This window comes from Haliotis rubra, unplaced genomic scaffold, assembly GCF_003918875.1.
Source record: "Haliotis rubra isolate DU_JTF1 unplaced genomic scaffold, ASM391887v1 Scf833, whole genome shotgun sequence".
In the NCBI taxonomy this organism is placed as follows: domain Eukaryota; kingdom Metazoa; phylum Mollusca; class Gastropoda; order Lepetellida; family Haliotidae; genus Haliotis; species Haliotis rubra.
The window spans coordinates 325,051-349,673 of NW_025767561.1; the positions used below are offsets into that span (position 1 = coordinate 325,051).

At 43.7% G+C, this 24,623-nt stretch overlaps 1 protein-coding gene across 1 annotated transcript in view; it reads left to right on the top strand.

Moving 5' to 3' along the window:
* The window catches only part of LOC124262374 (centlein-like), a 60,130-nt gene that overhangs the window by 31,818 nt on the left and 3,689 nt on the right, over positions 1 to 24,623 (top strand). Inside the window, exons 16-19 of the mRNA XM_046696856.1 lie at positions 2,503 to 2,611; positions 19,461 to 19,520; positions 19,633 to 19,728; positions 21,948 to 22,133. Coding sequence (XP_046552812.1) covers positions 2,503 to 2,611; positions 19,461 to 19,520; positions 19,633 to 19,728; positions 21,948 to 22,133 — 451 coding nt within the window. The remainder of the gene's footprint in view (positions 1 to 2,502; positions 2,612 to 19,460; positions 19,521 to 19,632; positions 19,729 to 21,947; positions 22,134 to 24,623) is intronic.

A 24,623-nucleotide genomic window follows, 5' to 3' on the forward strand; every position in this document is an offset into this window, starting at 1 on the left:
CGTTGACTTGAAGATTTCTGAGTTTTTTCCAAGTTATCTAACCTCTTGATAATATCCTTCAAATGTTGCGATATATCAGAATCAACAACCTGCGAATGGACCTGAGGTTTTCTCTGGTTAGGGTCTCTAACCCTACTAGATCCAGAGAGTTCTTGTTCAGTTTCCCTAACAACACGAAGCAGAGAATTAAAATCTGTACAGTCATCAAATCTGTGACGAGTAGCATCCTTAAGTTTATCGTTTCTCAAACCACTCCAAAACTTTGTTTTCAGAATACAATCTCCCGATCCTTCATTTATGAAGTCGCCTTTACTCTTAATTTTCACCAATGTGTCCTCAAGCCTACAGGCCCACGTTGCCACTGACTCACTATCCTTCTGATAATCAGTGAAAAAGTTCTGCAAAAGTGTGTCAGCTGAACTTACAACACCATATATGCTTTCAAGTTTGACCAGTATTTCCTCAACCGCCGAGATTCACCAAGTAAGAGTACAACTTTCCCAGCCTCTCCCTTAAGAGATTTACGAACCGCCTGAGTGAGAATGGAAGTGGGATTATCCCCATCTGCCAACAAGCATTTGACTTCAAAAACCCAACTCTCAAAGGATGACTCCCCTTTAGCATCACTACCAGAAAATGTTGAAATGCGAGGTGGCTGAATATACTGTGTATTAGGTGAACAGAAAGAACTACTTGCCCTCCGTCGAGGTGATGAACTTGGTGGAAGTACATGATATCCAGATGTTTCCATAAACCTGATCATTTTCTGTAAATCCTCATGGCCAATATGCCCTCTTCTTCCTAATTACACCCTTCCCAGTCCTCTTTACCACCAGTAGCTGATGACTGAAAAGGCGATCAACAAATATAGATATGCAAAACCTTCTCAGGCAACATAAGTGCAAAACTGTAGAGGAAGTTCACACTGCTGGAACAAGCTGCTATCTGAAAAACAATCAACCATTAGTGTCATCAATTAGCCACTGTAAAAATTTGTCAGTGCGTGGAATTCAATGTTAGTGAAATAACATTGTGTGAAATGAAGGGTGTAGATAACCATTTCATTCAGACCATTCACAGACAATTCATTCTTTCCAAGTAAGCCCCTGCCTGAATTTATTATAGCCAGTTTTTTAAGTATTCTAACCAAATAATCATGCAGAATGTCATAAAACAACAATTCACAGAATTCCAAAATAACATCAAACAACCATTTCAAATGGCCATGTCAAATTCATAACAGTCAAAATACACAAAAGAAATCTTCAAGCCTTGCCTTGTGCAACAAAGTCACAAACATGCTATCAATTAACGACAATCAAAAAGTCTTGTACGGACATCCACAATGTCCAATAATGTGATACTCAAGAATCACATGCTGACAAACGATAATCAAAAAGTCTTGTGCGGACATCCACAATGTCCACAAATCACTCAAGAATCACGTGCGGACATCAAAGAAGCAATAATCAAAGGTCCCATGCTGACTTCAAAAACGATAATCAAAAGTCACATGCTAACATTCACATCAGCAAAAAGTCAACATAAAGAGTCATTTTCTTGACACAAAACAACGCGAAATATAACGCCGATAACGCTGGTGTGCACCACGATGCCCGCAATGTCATAACCTCACATGTGATAATGGGCCCCATCACCTTATTGAAGGTCTTGTGAACACAAGAGGAGACACGGTGCCTGGGATATTCCAGCTGACGCTTACACCTGCTGCAGCTGCTGTATCGTGGCCACATGGAGTCTCATGACATCATCCACAGGTCGTCTTCATAACACATCAGCCCCACGTTGAGCAACCATTTTGTCGCAGGAACTACAAAGTCCATTCTGGCTGATGATATTTATTGTATGCACGAAACCTGTGGGTCACAACAACATGTTAAGTTGCTGCCTGACATGGTGTGTCATTACACAGATAATATAAATGTTTATCAATTATTAAATACTCAAAATATATTCTATGGAATTAATTGTATTTTAAACAATTAATTTTATCACTGGCAATTTCCCCATAACATTGTTTAATATCATGTTGAATATACTTCATACCTGAGAAATAAATACCTTTTGCATAATTAATTAAAACAATCATTCCAAATTCACAACATTCCAAATTCACAACATACCTGTGGGTCACAACAACTTGTTAAGTTGCTGCCTGACATGGTGTGTGCTGGGCCTCTGACACATGTAGTTTTTATAGAGAGCACTCATGTGACCTGCCTCTGCAACATTTGCAGGGACTGCATGTGCCAAAGCCCAGGATGTTCCAGTCAGACCACAATAAGGTGGGCTGTTTACACCAACATCAGTGAGAGTGCTGAAAAGTATGGTGCAGTGTTAGTGACAGATATTAGCCTGTGACATAAAGATACATTTATGTACACACGGACACCCATGACCAAGTTATCTCTGAATCATGGAAAGGAAACTGAAATTATGTAAGCCTGGTTTATATTTGTTAAGACTCATATCTCTCCCCAGGATCAACCACTTAGAGCGAGATAACAGCCAGAAGAGAGCTCTGGTGGAGAGTCAGCGCACCAAACTCAAACGTGTTCAGGAAGAAGCCAAAACTGATGCGGACAGAATTGTAAGTGTTTAGTCTAGGGGAGACAACTCTTACCAAGCATTTTGTCTCATATACCGCAGACAAATGAGGCTGTAATGCCATTCATGTATTTACCAGTAGTAACACTGAAGTGTTTTCATACAGTTCTAATCTTTGATTACATAATAACATATTATTCTCTTAAATGTTGCTGGTAATGAATTGAGATACATTGATGCCATGTTGTCCTACAGCAACGTGTTGGTGGTGATAGACTGAGTGTTACATTGATGCCATGTTGTCCTACAGCAAGATGTTGGTAGTGATAGACTGAGTATTACATTGATGCCATGTTGTCCTACAGCAAGATGTTGGTGGTGATAGACTGAGTGTTACATTGATGCCATGTTGTCCTATAGCAAGGTGTTGGTGGTTATAGACTGAGTGTTACATTGAAGCCATGTTGTCCTACAGCAAGGTGTTGGTGGTGATAGACTGAGTGTTACATTGATGCCATTCTGTCTTACAGCAAGGTGTTGGTGGTGATAGACTGAGTGATACATTGATGCCATGTTGTCCTACAGAAAGGTGTTGTGGTGATAGACAGAGTGTTACATTAGTGCCATGTTGTCCTACAGTGAGATGTTGGTGGTGATAGACTGAGTGTTACATTGATGCCATGTTGTCCTACAGCAAGATGTTGGTGGTGATAGACTGAGTGTTACATTGATGCCATGTTGTCCTACAGCAAGGTGTTGGTGTTGATAGACTGAGTGTTACATTGATGCCATTCTGTCTTACAGCTAGATGTTGGTGGTGATAGACTGAGTGTTACATTGATGCCATGTTGTCCTACAGCAAGGTGTTGGTGGTGATAGACTGAGTGTTACATTGAAGCCTTGTTGTCCTACAGCAAGGTGTTGGTGGTGATAGACTGAGTTTTACATTGATGCCATGTTGTCCTACAGCAAGATGTTGGTGGTGATAGACTGAGTGTTACATTGATGCCATTCTGTCTTACAGCAAGGTGTTGGTGGTGATAGACTGAGTGTTACATTGATGCCATGCTGTCCTACAGCAAGGTGTTGGTGTTGATAGACTGAGTGTTACATTGATGCCATGTTGTCCTACAGCAAGGTGTTGGTGGTGATAGACTGAGTGTTACATTGATGCCATGTTGTCCTACAGCAAGGTGTTGGTGGTGATAGACTGAGTGTTACATTGATGCCATGCTGTCCTACAGCAAGGTGTTGGTGTTGATAGACTGAGTGTTACATTGATGCCATATTGTCCTACAGCAAGGTTTTGGTGGTGATAGACTGAGTGTTACATTGAAGCCATGTTGTCCTACAGCAAGGTGTTGGTGGTGATAGACTGAGTGTTACATTGATGCCATTCTGTCTTACAGCAAGGTGTTGGTGGTGATAGACTGAGGGTTACATTGATTCCATGTTGTCCTAAAGCAAGATGTAGGGTGGTGATTGATTGAGTGTTACATTGATGCCATGTTGTCCTACAGCAAGATTTTGGTGGTGATAGACTGTGTGTTACACTGAAGCCTGGTTGTCATACAGCAAGATGTTGGTGGTGATAGACTGAGTGTTACACTGAAACCATGTTGTCCTACAGCAAGGTGTTGGTGGTGATAGACTGAGTGTTACATTGAAGCCATGTTGTCCTACAGCAAGATGTTGGTGGTGATAGACTGAGTGTTACACTGAAGCCATGTTGTCCTACAGCAAGATGTTGGTGGTGATAGACTGAGTGTTACATTGAAGCCATGTTGTCCTACAGCAAGATGTTGGTGGTGATAGACTGAGTGTTACATTGATGCCATGTTGTCCTACAGCAAGATGTTGGTGGTGATAGACTGAGTGTTATATTGAAGCCATGTTGTCCTACAGCAAGATGTTGGTGGTGATAGACTGAGTGTTACATTGATGCCATGTTGTCCTATAGCAAGGTGTTGGTGGTGATAGACTGAGTGTTACATTGATGCCATGTTGTCCTACAGCAAGATGTTGGTGGTGATAGACTGAGTGTTACATTGAAGCCATGATGTCCTACAGCAAGGTGTTGGTGGTGATAAACTGAGTGTTACATTGATGCCATTTTGTCTTACAGCAAGATGTTAGTGGTGATAGACTGAGTGTTACATTGATGCCATGTTGTCCTACAGCAAGATGTTGGTGGTGATAGACTGAGTGTTACATTGAAGTCATGTTGTCCTACAGCAAGTTGTTGTTGGTGATAGACTGAGTGTTACGTTGATGCCATGTTGTCCTACAGCAAGGTGTTGGTGGTGATAGACTGAGTGATACATTGATGCCATGTTGTCCTACAGCAAGGTGTTGGTGGTGATAGGCTGAGTGTTACACTGAAACCATGTTGTCCTACAGCAAGGTGTTGGTGGTGATAGACTGAGTGTTACATTGAAGCCATGTTGTCCTACAGCAAGATGTTGGTGGTGATAGACTGAGTGTTACACTGAAGCCATGTTGTCCTACAGCAAGATGTTGGTGGTGATAGACTGAGTGTTACATTGAAGCCATGTTGTCCTACAGCAAGATGTTGGTGGTGATAGACTGAGTGTTACATTGATGCCATGTTGTCCTACAGCAAGATGTTGGTGGTGATAGACTGAGTGTTATATTGAAGCCATGTTGTCCTACAGCAAGATGTTGGTGGTGATAGACTGAGTGTTACATTGAAGCCATGTTGTCCTATAGCAAGGTGTTGGTGGTGATAGACTGAGTGTTACATTGATGCCATTCTGTCTTACAGCAAGGTGTTGGTGGTGATAGACTGAGGGTTACATTGATCCCATGTTGTCCTAAAGCAAGATGTTGGTGGTGATAGACTGAGTGTTACATTGAAGCCATGATGTCCTACAGCAAGGTGTTGGTGGTGATAAACTGAGTGTTACATTGATGCCATTCTGTCTTACAGCAAGATGTTAGTGGTGATAAACTGAGTGTTACATTGATGCCATGTTGTCCTACAGCAAGTTGTTGTTGGTGATAGACTGAGTGTTACGTTGATGCCATGTTGTCCTACAGAAAGGTGTTGGTGGTGATAGACTGAGTGATACATTGATGCCATGTTGTCCTACAGCAAGGTGTTGGTGGTGATAGACTGAGTGATACATTGATGCCATGTTGTCCTACAGCAAGGTGTTGGTGGTGATAGACTGAGTGTTACATTGATGCCATGTTGTCCTACAGCAAGGTGTTGGTGGTGATAGACTGAGTGTTACATTGAAGCCTTGTTGTCCCTACAGCAAGATGTTGGTGGTGATAGACTGAGTTTTACATTGATGCCATGTTGTCCTACAGCAAGATGTTGGTGGTGATAGACTGAGTGTTACATTGATGCCATTCTGTCTTACAGCAAGGTGTTGGTGGTGATAGACTGAGTGTTACATTGATGCCATGCTGTCCTACAGCAAGGTGTTGGTGTTGATAGACTGAGTGTTACGTTGATGCCATGTTGTCCTACAGCAAGGTGTTGGTGGTGATAGACTGAGTGTTACATTGATGCCATGTTGTCCTACAGCAAGGTGTTGGTGGTGATAGACTGAGTGTTACATTGATGCCATGCTGTCCTACAGCAAGGGGTTGGTGTTGATAGACTGAGTGTTACATTGATGCCATGTTGTCCTACAGCAAGGTTTTGGTGGTGATAGACTGAGTGTTACATTGATGCCATGTTGTCCTACAGCAAGGTGTTGGTGGTGATAGACTGAGTGTTACATTGATGCCATTCTGTCTTACAGCAAGGTGTTGGTGGTGATAGACTGAGGGTTACATTGATTCCATGTTGTCCTAAAGCAAGATGTTGGTGGTGATTGACTGAGTGTTACATTGATGCCATGTTGTCCTACAGCAAGATGTTGGTGGTGATAGACTGAGTGTTACACTGAAACCATGTTGTCCTACAGCAAGGTGTTGGTGGTGATAGACTGAGTGTTACATTGAAGCCATGTTGTCCTACAGCAAGATGTTGGTGGTGATAGACTGAGTGTTACACTGAAGCCATGTTGTCCTACAGCAAGATGTTGGTGGTGATAGACTGAGTGTTACATTGAAGCCATGTTGTCCTACATCAAGATGTTGGTGGTGATAGACTGAGTGTTACATTGATGCCATGTTGTCCTACAGCAAGATGTTGGTGGTGATAGACTGAGTGTTATATTGAAGCCATGTTGTCCTACAGCAAGATTTTGGTGGTGATAGACTGAGTGTTACATTGATGCCATGTTGTCCTATAGCAAGGTGTTTGTGGTGATAGACTGAGTGTTACATTGATGCCATTCTCTCTTACAGCAAGGTGTTGGTGGTGATAGACTGAGTGTTACATTGATGCCATGTTGTCCTACAGCAAGATGTTGGTGGTGATAGACTGAGTGTTACATTGAAGCCATGATGTCCTACAGCAAGGTGTTGGTGGTGATAAACTGAGTGTTACATTGATGCCATTCTGTCTTACAGCAAGATCTTAGTGGTGATAGACTGAGTGTTACATTGATGCCATGTTGTCCTACAGCAAGATGTTGGTGGTGATAGACTGAGTGTTACATTGAAGCCATGATGTCCTACAGCAAGGTGTTGGTGGTGATAAACTGAGTGTTACATTGATGCCATGTTGTCCTACAGCAAGGTGTTGGTGGTGATAGACTGAGTGTTACACTGAAGCCTGGTTGTCCTACAGCAAGATGTTGGTGGTGATAGGCTGAGTGTTACACTGAAACCATGTTGTCCTACAGCAAGGTGTTGGTGGTGATAGACTGAGTGTTACATTGAAGCCATGTTGTCCTACAGCAAGATGTTGGTGGTGATAGACTGAGTGTTACACTGAAGCCATGTTGTCCTACAGCAAGATGTTGGTGGTGATAGACTGAGTGTTACATTGAAGTCATGTTGTCCCTACAGCAAGATGTTGGTGGTGATAGACTGAGTGTTACATTGATGCCATGTTGTCCTACAGCAAGATGTTGGTGGTGATAGACTGAGTGTTATATTGAAGCCATGTTGTCCTACAGCAAGATGTTGGTGGTGATAGACTGAGTGTTACATTGAAGCCCATGTTGTCCTATAGCAAGGTGTTGGTGGTGATAGACTGAGTGTTACATTGATGCCATTCTGTCTTTACAGCAAGGTGTTGGTGGTGATAGACTGAGGGTTACATTGATCCCATGTTGTCCTAAAGCAAGATGTTGGTGGTGATAGACTGAGTGTTACATTGAAGCAATGATGTCCTACAGCAAGGTGTTGGTGGTGATAAACTGAGTGTTACATTGATGCCATTCTGTCTTACAGCAAGATGTTAGTGGTGATAAACTGAGTGTTACATTGATGCCATGTTGTCCTACAGCAAGTTGTTGTTGGTGATAGACTGAGTGTTACGTTGATGCCATGTTGTCCTACAGAAAGGTGTTGGTGGTGATAGACTGAGTGATACATTGATGCCATGTTGTCCTACAGCAAGGTGTTGGTGGTGATAGACTGAGTGATACATTGATGCCATGTTGTCCTACAGCAAGGTGTTGGTGGTGATAGACTGAGTGTTACATTGATGCCATGTTGTCCTACAGCAAGGTGTTGGTGGTGATAGACTGAGTGTTACATTGAAGCCTTGTTGTCCTACAGCAAGATGTTGGTGGTGATAGACTGAGTTTTACATTGATGCCATGTTGTCCTACAGCAAGATGTTGGTGGTGATAGACTGAGTGTTACATTGATGCCATTCTGTCTTACAGCAAGGTGTTGGTGGTGATAGACTGAGTGTTACATTGATGCCATGCTGTCCTACAGCAAGGTGTTGGTGTTGATAGACTGAGTGTTACGTTGATGCCATGTTGTCCTACAGCAAGGCGTTGGTGGTGATAGACTGAGTGTTACATTGATGCCATGTTGTCCTACAGCAAGGTGTTGGTGGTGATAGACTGAGTGTTACATTGATGCCATGCTGTCCTACAGCAAGGGGTTGGTGTTGATAGACTGAGTGTTACATTGATGCCATGTTGTCCTACAGCAAGGTTTTGGTGGTGATAGACTGAGTGTTACATTGATGCCATGTTGTCCTACAGCAAGGTGTTGGTGGTGATAGACTGAGTGTTACATTGATGCCATTCTGTCTTACAGCAAGGTGTTGGTGGTGATAGACTGAGGGTTACATTGATTCCATGTTGTCCTAAAGCAAGATGTTGGTGGTGATTGACTGAGTGTTACATTGATGCCATGTTGTCCTACAGCAAGATGTTGGTGGTGATAGACTGAGTGTTACACTGAAACCATGTTGTCCTACAGCAAGGTGTTGGTGGTGATAGACTGAGTGTTACATTGATGCCATTCTGTCTTACAGCAAGGTGTTGGTGGTGATAGACTGAGGGTTACATTGATTCCATGTTGTCCTAAAGCAAGATGTTGGTGGTGATTGACTGAGTGTTACATTGATGCCATGTTGTCCTACAGCAAGATGTTGGTGGTGATAGACTGAGTGTTACACTGAAACCATGTTGTCCTACAGCAAGGTGTTGGTGGTGATAGACTGAGTGTTACATTGAAGCCATGTTGTCCTACAGCAAGATGTTGGTGGTGATAGACTGAGTGTTACACTGAAGCCATGTTGTCCTACAGCAAGATGTTGGTGGTGATAGACTGAGTGTTACATTGAAGCCATGTTGTCCTACATCAAGATGTTGGTGGTGATAGACTGAGTGTTACATTGATGCCATGTTGTCCTACAGCAAGATGTTGGTGGTGATAGACTGAGTGTTATATTGAAGCCATGTTGTCCTACAGCAAGATTTTGGTGGTGATAGACTGAGTGTTACATTGATGCCATGTTGTCCTATAGCAAGGTGTTTGTGGTGATAGACTGAGTGTTACATTGATGCCATTCTCTCTTACAGCAAGGTGTTGGTGGTGATAGACTGAGTGTTACATTGATGCCATGTTGTCCTACAGCAAGATGTTGGTGGTGATAGACTGAGTGTTACATTGAAGCCATGATGTCCTACAGCAAGGTGTTGGTGGTGATAAACTGAGTGTTACATTGATGCCATTCTGTCTTACAGCAAGATCTTAGTGGTGATAGACTGAGTGTTACATTGATGCCATGTTGTCCTACAGCAAGATGTTGGTGGTGATAGACTGAGTGTTACATTGAAGCCATGATGTCCTACAGCAAGGTGTTGGTGGTGATAAACTGAGTGTTACATTGATGCCATGTTGTCCTACAGCAAGGTGTTGGTGGTGATAGACTGAGTGTTACACTGAAGCCTGGTTGTCCTACAGCAAGATGTTGGTGGTGATAGGCTGAGTGTTACACTGAAACCATGTTGTCCTACAGCAAGGTGTTGGTGGTGATAGACTGAGTGTTACATTGAAGCCATGTTGTCCTACAGCAAGATGTTGGTGGTGATAGACTGAGTGTTACACTGAAGCCATGTTGTCCTACAGCAAGATGTTGGTGGTGATAGACTGAGTGTTACATTGAAGTCATGTTGTCCTACAGCAAGATTTTGGTGGTGATAGACTGAGTGTTACATTGATGCCATGTTGTCCTATAGCAAGGTGTTTGTGGTGATAGACTGAGTGTTACATTGATGCCATTCTCTCTTACAGCAAGGTGTTGGTGGTGATAGACTGAGTGTTACATTGATGCCATGTTGTCCTACAGCAAGATGTTGGTGGTGATAGACTGAGTGTTACATTGAAGCCATGATGTCCTACAGCAAGGTGTTGGTGGTGATAAACTGAGTGTTACATTGATGCCATTCTGTCTTACAGCAAGATCTTAGTGGTGATAGACTGAGTGTTACATTGATGCCATGTTGTCCTACAGCAAGATGTTGGTGGTGATAGACTGAGTGTTACATTGAAGCCATGATGTCCTACAGCAAGGTGTTGGTGGTGATAAACTGAGTGTTACATTGATGCCATTCTGTCTTACAGCAAGATCTTAGTGGTGATAGACTGAGTGTTACATTGAAGTCATGTTGACCTACAGCAAGTTGTTGTTGGTGATAGACTGAGTGTTACGTTGATGCCATGTTGTCCTACAGCAAGGTGTTGGTGGTGATAGACTGAGTGATACATTGATGCCATGTTGTCCTACAGCAAGGTGTTGGTGGTGATAGACTGAGGGTTACATTGATCCCATGTTGTCCTAAAGCAAGATGTTGGTGGTGATTGACTGAGTGTTACAATGATGCCATGTTGTCCTACAGCAAGATGTTGGTGGTGATAGACTGAGTGTTACACTGAAGCCTGGTTGTCCTACAGCAAGATGTTGGTGGTGATAGACTGAGTGTTACACTGAAACCATGTTGTCCTACAGCAAGGTGTTGGTGGTGATAGACTGAGTGTTACATTGAAGCCATGTTGTCCTACAGCAAGATGTTGGTGGTGATAGACTGAGTGTTACACTGAAGCCATGTTGTCCTACAGCAAGATGTTGGTGGTGATAGACTGAGTGTTACATTGAAGTCATGTTGTCCTACAGCAAGATGTTGGCGGTGATAGACTGAGTGTTACATTGATGCCATGTTGTCCTACAGCAAGATGTTGGTGGTGATAGACTGAGTGTTATATTGAAGCCATGTTGTCCTACAGCAAGGTGTTGGTGGTGATAGACTGAGTGTTACATTGAAGCCATGTTGTCCTATAGCAAGGTGTTGGTGGTGATAGACTGAGTGTTACATTGATGCCATTCTGTCTTACAGCAAGGTGTTGGTGGTGATAGACTGAGGGTTACATTGATCCCATGTTGTCCTAAAGCAAGATGTTGGTGGTGATAGACTGAGTGTTACATTGAAGCCATGATGTCCTACAGCAAGGTGTTGGTGGTGATAAACTGAGTGTTACATTGATGCCATTCTGTCTTACAGCAAGATGTTAGTGGTGATAAACTGAGTGTTACATTGATGCCATGTTGTCCTACAGCAAGTTGTTGTTGGTGATAGACTGAGTGTTACGTTGATGCCATGTTGTCCTACAGAAAGGTGTTGGTGGTGATAGACTGAGTGATACATTGATGCCATGTTGTCCTACAGCAAGGTGTTGGTGGTGATAGACTGAGTGATACATTGATGCCATGTTGTCCTACAGCAAGGTGTTGGTGGTGATAGACTGAGTGTTACATTGATGCCATGTTGTCCTACAGCAAGGTGTTGGTGGTGATAGACTGAGTGATACATTGATGCCATGTTGTCCTACAGCGAGATGTTTGTGGTGATAGACTTAGTGTTACATTGATGCCATGTTGTCCTACAGCAAGGTGTTGGTGGTGATGGACTGAGTGTTAGATTGATGCCATGTTGTCCTACAGCAAGGTGTTGGTGGTGATAGACTGAGTGTTACATTGAAGCCATGTTGTCCTACAGCAAGGTTTTGGTGGTGATAGACTGAGTGTTAGATTGATGCCATGTTGTCCTACAGCAAGATGTTGGTGGTGATAGACTGAGTGTTACATTGATGCCATGTTGTCCTATAGCAAGGTGTTGGTGGTGATAGACTGAGTGTTACATTGATGCCATTCTGTCTTACAGCAAGGTGTTGGTGGTGATAGACTGAGGGTTACATTGATTCCATGTTGTCCTAAAGCAAGATGTTGGTGGTGATTGACTGAGTGTTACATTGATGCCATGTTGTCCTACAGCAAGATGTTGGTGGTGATAGACTGAGTGTTACACTGAAGCCTGGTTGTCCTACAGCAAGATGTTGGTGGTGATAGACTGAGTGTTACACTGAAACCATGTTGTCCTACAGCAAGGTGTTGGTGGTGATAGACTGAGTGTTACATTGAAGCCATGTTGTCCTACAGCAAGATGTTGGTGGTGATAGACTGAGTGTTACACTGAAGCCATGTTGTCCTACAGCAAGATGTTGGTGGTGATAGACTGAGTGTTACATTGATGCCATTCTGTCTTACAGCAAGATGTTAGTGGTGATAGACTGAGTGTTACATTGATGCCATGTTGTCCTACAGCAAGATGTTGGTGGTGATAGACTGAGTGTTACATTGAAGTCATGTTGTCCTACAGCAAGTTGTTGTTGGTGATAGACTGAGTGTTACGTTGATGCCATGTTGTCCTACAGCAAGGTGTTGGTGGTGATAGACTGAGTGATACATTGATGCCATGTTGTCCTACAGCAAGGTGTTGGTGGTGATAGACTGAGTGTTACATTGATGCCATGTTGTCCTACAGCAAGGTGTTGGTGGTGATAGACTGAGTGTTACATTGATGCCATTCTGTCTTACAGCAAGGTGTTGGTGGTGATAGACTGAGGGTTACATTGATCCCATGTTGTCCTAAAGCAAGATGTTGGTGGTGATTGACTGAGTGTTACATTGATGCCATGTTGTCCTACAGCAAGATGTTGGTGGTGATAGACTGAGTGTTACACTGAAGCCTGGTTGTCCTACAGCAAGATGTTGGTGGTGATAGACTGAGTGTTACACTGAAACCATGTTGTCCTACAGCAAGGTGTTGGTGGTGATAGACTGAGTGTTACATTGAAGCCATGTTGTCCTACAGTAAGATGTTGGTGGTGATAGACTGAGTGTTACACTGAAGCCATGTTGTCCTACAGCAAGATGTTGGTGGTGATAGACTGAGTGTTACATTGATGCCATTCTGTCTTACAGCAAGATGTTAGTGGTGATAGACTGAGTGTTACATTGATGCCATGTTGTCCTACAGCAAGATGTTGGTGGTGATAGACTGAGTGTTACATTGAAGTCATGTTGTCCTACAGCAAGTTGTTGTTGGTGATAGACTGAGTGTTACATTGATGCCATGTTGTCCTACAGCAAGGTGTTGGTGGTGATAGACTGAGTGATACATTGATGCCATGTTGTCCTACAGCAAGGTGTTGGTGGTGATAGACTGAGTGTTACATTGATGCCATGTTGTCCTACAGCAAGGTGTTGGTGGTGATAGACTGAGTGTTACATTGATGCCATTCTGTCTTACAGCAAGGTGTTGGTGGTGATAGACTGAGGGTTACATTGATCCCATGTTGTCCTAAAGCAAGATGTTGGTGGTGATTGACTGAGTGTTACATTGATGCCATGTTGTCCTACAGCAAGGTGTTGGTGGTGATAGACTGAGTGTTACACTGAAGCCTGGTTGTCCTACAGCAAGATGTTGGTGGTGATAGACTGAGTGTTACACTGAAACCATGTTGTCCTACAGCAAGGTGTTGGTGGTGATAGACTGAGTGTTACATTGAAGCCATGTTGTCCTACAGTAAGATGTTGGTGGTGATAGACTGAGTGTTACACTGAAGCCATGTTGTCCTACAGCAAGATGTTGGTGTTGATAGACTGAGTGTTACATTGATGCCATGTTGTCCTACAGCAAGATGTTGGCGGTGATAGACTGAGTGTTACATTGATGCCATGTTGTCCTACAGCAAGATGTTGGTGGTGATAGACTGAGTGTTACACTGAAGCCTGGTTGTCCTACAGCAAGATGTTGGTGGTGATAGACTGAGTGTTACACTGAAACCATGTTGTCCTACAGCAAGGTGTTGGTGGTGATAGACTGAGTGTTACATTGAAGCCATGTTGTCCTACAGCAAGATGTTGGTGGTGATAGACTGAGTGTTACACTGAAGCCATGTTGTCCTACAGCAAGATGTTGGTGGTGATAGACTGAGTGTTACATTGAAGCCATGTTGTCCTACAGCAAGATGTTGGTGGTGATAGACTGAGTGTTACATTGATGCCATGTTGTCCTACAGCAAGGTGTTGGTGGTGATAGACTGAGTGTTATATTGAAGCCATGATGTCCTACAGCAAGGTTTTGGTGGTGATAGACTGAGTGTTACATTGAAGCCATGTTGTCTTACAGCTAGATGTTGGTGGTGATTGACTGAGTGTTAAATTGAAGCCATGTTGTCCTACAGCAAGCTGTTGGTGGTGATAGACTGAGTGTTACCTTGAAGCAATGTTGTCCTACATCAAGGTTTTGGTGGTGATAGACTGAGTGTTACATTGAAGCCATTTTGTCGTACAGCAAGGTGTTGGTGGTGATAGACTGAGTGTTACATTGAAGCCATGTTGTCCTACATCAAGGTGTTGGTGGTGATAGACTGAGTGTTACATTGAAGCCATGTTGTCCTACAGCAAGGTGTTGTTGGTGATAGACTGAGTGTTACATTGAAACCATGTTGTCTTACTGCTTGATGTTGGTGGTGATAGACTGAGTGTTACATTGAAGCCATGTTGTCTTACAGCAAGATGTTGGTGGTGATTGACTGAGTGTAACATTCAAGCCATGTTGTCTTACGGCTAGATGTTGGTGGTGATTGACTGAGTGTTACATTGAAGCCATGTTGTCTTACAGCTAGATGTTGGTGGTGATTGACTGAGTGTTACATTGAAGCCATGTTGTCCTACAGCAAGGTGTTGGTGGTGATAGACTGAGTGTTACATTGAAGCCATGTTGTCCTACATCAAGGTGTTGGTGGTGATAGACTGAGTGTTACATTGAAGCCATGTTGTCCTACAGCAAGGTGTTGTTGGTGATAGACTGAGTGTTACATTGAAACCATGTTGTCTTACTGCTTGATGTTGGTGGTGATAGACTGAGTGTTACATTGAAGCCATGTTGTCTTACAGCAAGATGTTGGTGGTGATTGACTGAGTGTAACATTGAAGCCATGTTGTCTTACGGCTAGATGTTGGTGGTGATTGACTGAGTGTTACATTGAAGCCATGTTGTCTTACAGCTAGATGTTGGTGGTGATTGACTGAGTGTTACATTGAAGCCATGTTGTCCTACAGCAAGGTGTTGGTGGTGATAGACTGAGTGTTACATTGAAGCCATGTTGTCCTACATCAAGGTGTTGGTGGTGATAGACTGAGTGTTACATTGAAGCCATGTTGTCCTACAGCAAGGTGTTGGTGGTGATAGACTGAGTGTTACATTGAAGCCATGTTGTCTTACAGCAAGATGTTGGTGGTGATTGACTGAGTGTTACATTGATGCCATGTTGTCTTACAGCTAGATGTTGGTGGTGATAGACTGAGTGTTACATTGAAGCCATGTTGTCCTACAGCAAGGTGTTGGTGTTGATAGACTGAGTGTTACATTGAAGCCATGTTGTCCTGCATCAAGGTGTTGGTGGTGCTAGACTGAGTGTTACATTGAAGCCATGTTGTCCTACAGCAAGGTGTTGGTGGTGATAGACTGAGTGTTACATTGAAGCCATGTTGTCTTACTGCTAGATGTTGGTGGTGATAGACTGAGTGTTACATTGAAGCCATGTTGTCTTACAGCTAGATGTTGGTGGTAATAGACTGAGTGTTACATTGATGCCATGTTGTCCTACATCAAGGTGTTGGTGGTGATAGACTGAGTGTTACATTGAAGCCATGTTGTCCTACAGCAAGGTGTTGGTGGTGATAGACTGAGTGTTACATTGAAGCCATGTTGTCTTACAGCTAGATGTTGGTGGTGATAGACTGAGTGTTACATTGAAGCCATGTTGTCCAACATCAAGGTGTTGGTGGTGATAGACTGAGTGTTACATTGAAGCCATGTTGTCCTACATCAAGGTGTTGGTGGTGATAGACTGAGTGTTACATTGAAGCCATGTTGTCCTACATCAAGGTGTTGGTGGTGATAGACTGAGTGTTACATTGAAGCCATGTTGTCTTACTGCTAGATGTTGGTGGTGATAGACTGAGTGTTACATTGAAGCCATGTTGTCCTACAGCAAGTTGTTGGTGGTGATAGACTGAGTGTTACATTGAAGCCATGTTGTCTTACTGCTAGATGTTGGTGGTGATAGACTGAGTGTTACATTGAAGCCATGTTGTCCTACATCAAGGTGTTGGTGGTGATAGACTGAGTGTTACATTGAAGCCATGTTGTCCTACAGCAAGTTGTTGGTGGTGATAGACTGAGTGTTACATTGAAGCCATGTTGTCTTACTGCTAGATGTTGGTGGTGATTGACTGAGTGTTACATTGATGCCATGTTGTCCTACAGCAAGATGTTGGTGGTGATAGACTGAGTGTTACATTGATGCTATGTTGTCCTACATCAAGGTGTTGGTGGTGATAGACTGAGTGTTACATTGAAGCCATGTTGTCTTACTGCTAGATGTTGGTGGTGATTGACTGAGTGTTACATTGAAGCCATGTTGTCTTACTGCTAGATGTTGGTGGTGATTGACTGAGTGTTACATTGATGCCATGTTGTCCTACATCAAGGTGTTTGTGGTGATAGACTGAGTGTTACATTGAAGCCATGTTGTTCTACAGCAAGGTGTTGGTGGTGATAGACTGAGTGTTACATTGAAGCCATGTTGTCTTACAGGTAGATGTTGGTGGTGATTGACTGAGTGTTACATTTTAGCCATGTTGTCCTACAGCTGAATGTTGGTGGTGATTGACTGAGTGTTACATTGAAGCCATGTTGTCTTACAGCTAGATGTTGGTGGTGATTGACTGAGTGTTACATTGAAGCCATGTTGTCCTACAGCAAGGTGTTGGTGGTGATAGACTGAGTGTTACATTGAAGCCATGTTGTCCTACAGCAAGGTGTTGGTGGTGATAGACTGAGTGTTACATTGAAGCCATGTTGTCTTACTGCTAGATGTTGGTGGTGATTCACTGAGTGTTACATTGAAACCATGTTGTCCTACATCAAGGTGTTGGTGGTGATAGACTGAGTGTTACATTGAAGCCATGTTGTCCTACATCAAGGTGTTGGTGGTGATAGATTGAGTGTTACATTGAAGCCATGTTGTCCTACAGCAAGGTGTTGTTGGTGATAGACTGAGTGTTACATTGAAGCCATGTTGTCTTACTGCTAGATGTTGGTGGTGATAGACTGAGTGTTACATTGAAGCCATGTTGTCCTACATCAAGGTGTTGGTGGTGATAGACTGAGTGTTACATTGAAGCCATGTTGTCCTACAGCAAGGTGTTGGTGGTGATAGACTGAGTGTTACATTGATGCCATGTTGTCCTACATCAAGGTGTTGGTGGTGATAGACTGAGTGTTACATTGAAGCCATGTTGTCCTACATCAAGGTGTTGGTGGTGATAGACTGAGTGTTACATTGAAGCCATGTTGTCCTACATCAAGGTGTTGGTGGTGATAGACTGAGTGTTACATTGAAGCCATGTTGTCTTACTGCTAGATGTTGGTGGTGATAGACTGAGTGTTACATTGAAGCCATGTTGTCCTACAGCAAGGTGTTGTTGGTGGTGATAGACTGAGTGTTACATTGAAGCCATGTTGTCTTACATGTTGTCTGCTGCTAGATGTTGGTGGTGATAGACTGAGTGTTACATTGAAGCCATGTTGTCCTACATCAAGGTGTTGGTGGTGATAGACTGAGTGTTACATTGAAGCCATGTTGTCCTACAGCAAGTGTTGGTGTGATAGACTGAGTGTTACATTATGTTGACTGAGCCATGTGGTGGTGATAGACTGAGTGTTACATTGAAGCCATGTTGTCTTACTGCTAGATGTTGGTGGTGATTGACTGAGTGTTACATTGATGCCATGTTGTCCTACAGCAAGATGTTGGTGGTGATAGACTGAGTGTTACATTGATGCCATGTTGTCCTACATCAAGGTGTTGGTGGTGATAGACTGAGTGTTACATTGAAGCCATGTTGTCTTACTGCTAGATGTTGGTGGTGATTGACTGAGTGTTACATTGAAGCCATGTTGTCTTACTGCTAGATGTTGGTGGTGATTGACTGAGTGTTACATTGATGCCATGTTGTCCTACATCAAGGTGTTGGTGGTGATAGACTGAGTGTTACATTGAAGCCATGTTGTCCTACATCAAGGTGTTGGTGGTGATAGACTGAGTGTTACATTGAAGCCATGTTGTCCTACAGCAAGGTGTTGGTGGTGATAGACTGAGTGTTACATTGAAGCCATGTTGTCTTACTGCTAGATGTTGGTGGTGATTGACTGAGTGTTACATTGATGCCATGTTGTCCTACAGCATGGTGTTGGTGGTGATAGACTGAGTGTTACATTGAAGCCATATTGTCCTACAGCAAGGTGTTGGTGGTGATTGACTGAGTGTTACATTGATGCCATGTTGTCCTACAGGAAGATGTTGGTGGTGATAGACTGAGTGTTACATTGAAACCACATTGTCTTACAGCTAGATGTTGGTGGTGATTGACTGAGTGTTACATTGAAGCCATGTTGTCTTACAGCTAGATGTTGGTGGTGATTGACTGAGTGTTACATTGAAGCCATGTTGTCCTACAGCAAGGTGTTGGTGGTGATAGACTGAGTGTTACATTGAAGCTATGTTGTCTTACAGCTAGATGTTGGTTGTGATTGACTGAGTGTTACATTGAAGCTATGTTGTCTTACAGCAAGTTGTTGGTGGTGATAGACTGAGTGTTACATTGAAGCCATGTTGTCTTACTGCTAGATGTTGGTGGTGATAGACTGAGTGTTACATTGAAGCCATGTTGTCCAACATCAAGGTGTTGGTGGTGATAGACTGAGTGTTACATTGATGCTGTGTTGTCTTACAGCTAGATGTTGGTGGTGATTGACTGAGTGTTACATTGAAGCTATGTTGTCTTACAGCTAGATGTTGGTGGTGATTGACTGAGTGTTACATTGAAGCCATGTTGTCCTACAGCAAGGTGTTGGTGGTGATTGACTGAGTGTTACATTGATGCTGTGTTGTCTTACAGCCAGATGTTGGTGGTGATTGACTGAGTGTTTCATTGATGCTGTGTTGTCTTACAGCAAGATGTTGGTGGTGATAGACTGAGTGTGACATTGATGCTGTGTTGTCCTACATCAAGGTGATGGTGGTGATTGACTGAGTGTGACATTGATGCTGTGTTGTCTTAAAGCGAGATCTTGTTTCTGTTTCAGACTGACATGGAGACAAAAGTTCACCTCCTTTCTGAAGCCAATGACAAGATGAAGACACAGGTGAGTCAGATATTTGATTGAGATGAGTATGATTTCATGAAAACATAAATTGACTATCACAGTGAAATACTGCACAAGGTGATCTTGTGATAATCCTAGTTTGTGTGTTCAGATGGAGTCATACCGGCGCCGTATGGGTGTGGCAGTGAGGGAGAAGCAGGATTGTGAAGACAAGTACTGCAAGGCTGTGCTGGAACTGGAGAAGAAGGTAATCATCCAAAATGGCAACCTTGGTATTTCGCTCATTTACAAGCGTTTTGGCATATTGGGTTAAAGTTTCTGTGTACACAAGGTGCAGAAGAACACTAGTGCAGAAATGTTCAGTGTAAGGATATGTACTACTGGGGAATGCCATGCAGGCCTCACACACAATACCGTATCCATAAGAGCATATTCTCTAGAAGTAGTCATGTGATATTAATTAAGCTTTTCTGCTTGAGGCAAAATTTGTGGGTCTGATCTAAAGAAAATCATTGCTTTGGCAGTAGCAAGAGATATTTAAAGCAAGGATTTGAAGGATTACCCACAGAGGATTGAGAGCTTCCATAAGACCATATCAAGTTGTCATGCTATTCATTTGTATCAAGCCCATGAAGAAAATCATGTTCTAAAGATTGGTTATTTTTATATAACTCATATACTGAAAGGCAAAAGAAATGCAAGCGCAGTCCAATAAATAGTTTATAACATTTTCAGAAGACAGTATGGAACTGATACATGCATACATGTTACCAGTTGCAAAGATCATTTGGTTGACAAATGTTTGAGATAGTGCCATAACATTCATGGAGATTTGAATGATCAGGCATCAAGGTCACAAGGTCACAAAAGTCAGTACCGTGTATGACCACCATTTGCATTTACCGTTGCGGCACAACTCCTGTACATGGAATGCACCAAATTGTTGGTAAAGTTCAGTGAGATGTTGGTAACTGTCTGTAGCACTGCTGCTCGAAGTTCGCCTTGGACGAACTTGGTTCAATCGTCTCTGAGTTTCGTCCCACAAATGTTCAATTGGGTTTAGGTTGGAACTCATGGATGGCCAGGGTAGAACAGCAATGTTGTAATGTTGTAGATGTTGTTGTGTTACCCTTGCAACATGCGGTCTTGCATTATCATGCTGGTAAATGTGGTTCTGATGTCTGGCAAAAAATGGCACAACATGGGGTTGCAGAGCCTGATCAATGTACCGCTGAGCATTCACACCATTCCCCCTACCAGGACCAATATTCTGAAACACAACTGGCCCTAGTCTCTGGTTGTAGCCAATACCTGCCCATACCATTACACTCAGGCTGCCCCATACGTTCCTTTCCATCACACACTGATCAGCATAACGTTGACCTCATCTTCGCCATATTCTGACTCGTCTGTCAGCATGGAAAAGGCAAAATCGACTCGTCCGAGAAGATCACATGGTTCCACTGTCTGTGATGCCAGTTCAGATGTTTTGTTGCCCACTGAAGACGAACCTGACGGTGACGTGGGGTCAGTATAGGATGACGAGCTGGGCGGCGACATTTCAGGTTGTTGGCCTTCAGTCGACGTCGTACGGTACGGCCACTAATGGGGTGTTGGTGAGCTCCAGTGGTCCTATGGGCTGTTTCACTGGCACAGAGGAATGGATCTGCCTGATGTTGACGACAGATGAACCGGTCTTGTCTGGGTGTGGTCACTTTTAGCCTACCACTTCTTGGACGGTCAGCAGTGGTCAGCGTGGTTGCATAACGACGTTTAAGGCGATTAATGGTCGTAACATGGACAGTAAAAGTACGGTCAACGTCATCCGCCCTTTGGCCTGCATTCAGTCTACCAATAGCTTGGTCAATTTGACATGCATTTCATCTTGGCATCTTGAAATCAGCTATCGAATAGTGACAGACACTAACAATCGGCACCATTTTATAGGCATTTCAGTCAGCAAATGCACGTGCATGTTCATTTCACCGTGAAACAATTTCTCGGTACCATGGTGTGTTTAAGCAATATGTTTTAAAAGTGACTAGTAACCTTAAATAAGGCAATATTAATGAAACAATTCACAAAATTAAACATGTATGCCCAGGAAATGTATTCGCAATGTTTATTTCATTCTAAATATCTCAGACTGAATTTTGACAATTTCCTAAAAAATGTGTTTTTTTTGCCTTACAGTATACTTCAGGTTAATATGCGCCTTGAGCATGCACTAGTTGCCTGGATATGTGCGCTATATAAATATCCTATAACATAAGGACAAAAAGAGCTGCAGCGTTTGTGGATGACACTGCTTGAAAAATCTCAAACAAATTGAATGGCAATCTCAAAAGCAAGTGTATGCAGGATTGTACCCAATTTGTTCCCCCATATTACCCATCCTTGCAATAATCCTTTCTGTGATACAAGCTCTGTGACTGCAGTGGTAATAGCCTGAGTGTGTATGTGCAGACCAAACTGTACTGTGAGGCCAAGGCCAAGTCTGGTGAGCTGGAGGAGGCCCTGGCCGAGCTGGAGAAGACAGCCAAGCAGCAGCTGCATGACCTGGCAACGCAGAGCGAGGCTGCCATAGATGCTGCACAGGAGCAGCTCACCAACTCCCATACTCGGATACAGCAGTACCAGCTGTTTGTCAAGGTGAGCTATGTTTTACCAGCTGTTTGTCAAGGTGAGCCATGTTTTACCAGCTGTTTGTCAAGGTGAGTAATGTTTTACCAGCTGTCTGTCAAGGTGAGTCATGTTTTACCAGATGTTTGTCAAGATGAGTCAATCTGTTACGAAATGATTTAGCTGTGATATGTTCAGGAGTGTGGCTGTTTGTGAACCTGTACTGTATCCAGCCTGGTAGCTGTAAGCTATAATATGTGTGGCCTGGTAGCTGTAAGATGTAATATGTGTGGCCTGGTAGCTGTAAGCTGTAATATGTGTGGCCTGGTAGCTGTAAGCTGTAATATGTGTGGCCTGGTAGCTGTAAGCTGTAATATGTGTGGCCTGGTAGCTGGCTGTAAGATGTGGATGTGTGGCCTGGTAGCTGTAAGATGTAATATGTGTGGCCTGGTAGCTGTAAGATGTAATATGTGTGGCCTGGTAGCTGTAAGATGTGAGATGTGTGGCCTGGTAGCTGTAAGCTGTAATATGTGTGGCCTGGTAGCTGTAAGATGTAAGATGTGTGGCCTGGTAGGTAATGTGTGGCCTGGTAGCTGTAAGCTGTAATATATGTGGCCTGGTAGCTGTAAGCTGTATGTACTGCCTAGTAGCTTCAAGCTGTAGTAAGTCCTGCCTGGTAGCTGCAAGATGTAGTATGTATGGTTAGTAGATGTAAGATGTAGTATGTATGGCTGGTAGATGTAAAATGTAGGATGTCCAGCCTGGTGGCTGTAAGATGTAGTATGTATTTCTGGTAGATGTAATATGTAGTATGTGTGGCTCGGTAGCTGTAATATGTAGTATGTCCTGCCTGGTGGCTGTATGTTAACCAGTGGTATGTCCTGCCTGGTGGCTGTATGTGAACCAGTGGTATGTCCTGCCTGGTGGCTGTATGTTAAGCTATGGTACATCCTGCCTGGTGGCTGTTTCTTAAGCTTTGGTATGTCCTGCCTGGTGGCTGTATGTTAACCAGTAGTATGTCCTGCCTGGTGTCTGTATTTTAACCAGTGGTATGTCCTGCCTGGTGGCTGCGTCCTAAGCTGCGGTATGTCCTGCCTGGTGGCTGTATGTTAAGCTGTGGTATGTCCTGCCTGGTGGCTGTGTCTTAAGCTGTGGTATGTCCTGCCTGGTGGCTGTATTTTAACCAGTGGTATGTCCTGCCTGGTGGCTGTATGTCAAGTTGTGGTATGTCCTGCCTGGTGGCTGTATGTCAAGTTGTGGTATGTCCTACCTAGTGGCTGTATGTTAATCAGTGGTATGTCCTGCCTGGTGGCTGTATGTTAACCAGTGGTATGTCCTACCTGGTGGCTGTATGTTAACCAGTGGTATGTCCTGCCTGGTGGCTGTATGTTAACCAGTGGTATGTCCTACCTGGTGGCTGTATTTTAACCAGTGGTATGTCCTGCCTGGTGGCTGTATGTTAACCAGTGGTATGTCCTGCCTGGTGGCTGTATTTTAACCAGTGGTATGTCCTGCCTGGTGGCTGCGTCTTAAGCTGTGGTATGCCCTGCCTGGTGGCTGTGTCTTAAGATGTAGTATGCCCTGCCTGGTGGCTGTGTCTTAAGATGTGGTATGTCCTGCCTGGTGGCTGTATGTTAACCAGTGGTATGCCCTGCCTGGTGGCTGTATGTTAAGCTGTGGTATGTCCTGCCTGGTGACTGTATGTTAACCAGTGGTATGTCCTGCCTGGTGGCTGTGTCTTAAGCTGTGGTATGTCCTGCCTGGTGGCTGTATTTTAACCAGTGGTATGTCCTGCCTGGTGGCTGCGTCTTAAGCTGTAGTATGCCCTGCCTGGTGGCTGTGTCTTAAGCTGTGGTATGCCCTGCCTGGTGGCTGTGTCTTAAGATGTGGTATGTCCTGCCTGGTGGCTGTATGTTAACCAGTGGTATGTCCTGCCTGGTGGCTGTAGCCAGTGGTATGTCTGCCTGGTTGTGGTATGTCCTGCCTGGTGGCTGTATGTCAAGTTGTGGTATGTCCTACCTAGTGGCTGTATGTTAATCAGTGGTATGTCCTGCCTGGTGGCTGTATGTTAACCAGTGGTATGTCCTACCTGGTGGCTGTATGTTAACCAGTGGTATGTCCTGCCTGGTGGCTGTATGTTAACCAGTGGTATGTCCTGCCTGGTGGCTGTATTTTAACCAGTGGTATGTCCTGCCTGGTGGCTGTATGTTAACCAGTGGTATGTCCTGCCTGGTGGCTGTATTTTAACCAGTGGTATGTCCTGCCTGGTGGCTGCGTCTTAAGCTGTGGTATGCCCTGCCTGGTGGCTGTGTCTTAAGATGTAGTATGCCCTGCCTGGTGGCTGTGTCTTAAGATGTGGTATGTCCTGCCTGGTGGCTGTATGTTAACCAGTGGTATGCCCTGCCTGGTGGCTGTATGTTAAGCTGTGGTATGTCCTGCCTGGTGACAGTATGTTAACCAGTGGTATGTCCTGCCTGGTGGCTGTGTCTTAAGCTGTGGTATGTCCTGCCTGGTGGCTGT